This window comes from Trichechus manatus, unplaced genomic scaffold (genome assembly GCF_000243295.1).
Source record: "Trichechus manatus latirostris isolate Lorelei unplaced genomic scaffold, TriManLat1.0 scaffold00035, whole genome shotgun sequence".
Lineage (NCBI taxonomy): Eukaryota > Metazoa > Chordata > Mammalia > Sirenia > Trichechidae > Trichechus > Trichechus manatus.
Genome location: NW_004443971.1, coordinates 13,388,280 through 13,390,394, shown reverse-complemented (window position 1 = coordinate 13,390,394; position 2,115 = coordinate 13,388,280). Strand labels below are relative to the sequence as shown.

General features: G+C 47.3%; 1 protein-coding gene across 1 annotated transcript; it reads left to right on the top strand.

Moving 5' to 3' along the window:
* Positions 1-650: 650 nt before the first annotated feature.
* On the top strand, positions 651-1,267 carry LOC101341904 (alpha-1,3-mannosyl-glycoprotein 4-beta-N-acetylglucosaminyltransferase-like protein MGAT4E). The gene is given in 2 exon segments (XM_012555217.1): positions 651-1,215; positions 1,218-1,267. Coding segments are annotated over 2 exon segments (615 nt in total).
* The last annotated feature ends 848 nt before the right edge of the window (positions 1,268-2,115 follow it).

Sequence of the window (2,115 nt, the reverse complement as noted above, 5' to 3'; positions counted from 1 at the left end):
CTATCACCAGCTTCCTTGTCCCCTTCTGCTTTCTGGCCCTTGTCACTGGACTCCTGTACCTCGTTAGTCTCATTTGGTTTTACGGGGCTGTCCAGAGAGTCTATATTTTTAATAAGCTTCCAGATGAGGCTGATGCTGCTGGACTAAGGACCACACTTTGAGTAGAAAGGACCTAAACATGCCCACTGCCAAAGGAGAGAACAGATGGGGAAGTAGGAGAGGAAAGAAAGGAAGAGAGAAGCCCCAAGTAGCTTCCCAGCCCCTAACTCTGTTGACAACCATCTCCACCACCACATACTGACAACTGTCCTCTCTTTTGCCTCTCGCTAGAGTTTCTGACGGTGGGGCTCTCCTCAGTGTCACGGCCAGAGGGAAGTAACCTCTTCTACACGCTGGACTCCTTGTTCCGTGCTTCCTCTAAGGCTGAGCAGAAACATTTCATAGTGTTGATCCACCTAGCAGATTCTGACCTCACCTGGCTCAGGGAAACCGTGGCCCGTATTTCAAGCCTCTTCAGCCCAGAAATCTTGGCAGGGCAGTTACTACTGATCCATGCTCCATCTGATGCCTACCCCCCTGTGGGTGGCATCAGGAACGACACCTATCCTGGGGAATTCTACTCCAAGCAGAATGTGGACCATGCCTTCCTCATGAGCTATGCCACAAACCTCTCTGATTACTTCCTCTTAATAGACGACAACGTCTTTTGTAGCCCCAACTTTGTCAGCCACATTCAGTGGAAGGTGACCAACATGAACTCCAACCCATGGGTACTACTGGAGTTCTCCAACATGGGCTTCCTTGGTAAACTCTTTCACAGCAGGGACCTCCCACTCATCGCCCATTTCCTCCTCCTCTTCTACAAGGAGAAGCCCCTTAACAGGCTGATTCCTCATTTCCGTGCCCTCCTGGTTCAGCAAAACCCAATCCTCTGCAGGCCTTTCCTCTTCTACCACAGAGCCTCCCACCCCATGTTTGATGACAATCAGAAGACCTCAACAGTTAAGAAAAACGACTCTTATGGTCCTGACAACCCACCTGGAACAGTTTTCACTGATATGAAGGTTTTTGATGTTCATTTTCCCTGGGAGGCTTACACTGTGGACGAGTCATTCTTTTGGACATATAATGTTAGTACAGGGAACCACCTGACAGTGATTTTCAGCCATCCAGTGAACCTGAAGAGAGTACAAGTGATGACAGGTTCCATGGTGGAGGGAGAGTATACCCTGAAGAAGGGGCAAGTGGAGCTGGGCTATACCCCTGAGAGGATGCCCCAGGAATGTACCAGCTTCACCTTCCTTGGCCGTCTCTTGGAAGGGCAGCTGGATCAGGAAATATTTCCAAAAAATATAAGGTACAACGTGAGCTGTGTGAGGCTGGTGGTGAAAGCTAGTCAGGTTGGTGGTCTCATGATCAGACATATCTCTCTCTGGGAGGAAAAAGCCAAAGAGCAGGAAGGAGTCACAAGCTGAAGATAAATCAGTAAGGTTGTGAAAAAATTAAAATCTTAAAGCTATTTCATTGTAGCCTATCTGGTGCACGACAGGGGAGATACAAGGGAACGAGGGGCAGAGAGAGAAGACTCTCCCACATTCTTTTGGTGCCATCAAGATGTTAGGAGACCTGTTCCATCCTTTTCTACCCAAACAATCACCTCTCCTAAGATATCTTTTGCTGGGGCAGACATAGCTTAGCCCAATTTGAGAAAAGGCCTCAGTTATTCCCAGAAACTTTAGATTCCTGGAATTCTGGAATTAGCACAAATACAGGGTGCTTGTGCGTGCACGTGTCTGTGTTGTTACATAGGGATGGAGGTGAAGTGTAATGTGGTAATAGGAGAGTGAGGACATTTTGTTTCTTTCTATATCCCAGGTCCATGTCTAGGTATAGGAAAATCATTGGGGGAATACCTAGAATTGACATTAGGAGTTAAACTCCCTGAAGTTCAGGGAAGTAGCTGATGGACTAAAGGCCATAAAACGAACTCTTTCCTTTTGAGTTCTTTCACAGTGCCTATCTAGTTCCCTCCTTTCCTCACCTACGAACTTGGTATAAACAGTTTGTAACTAAAGCCTCACTTTCACATCAGCAATTCACTCTTAACTCCCCGAC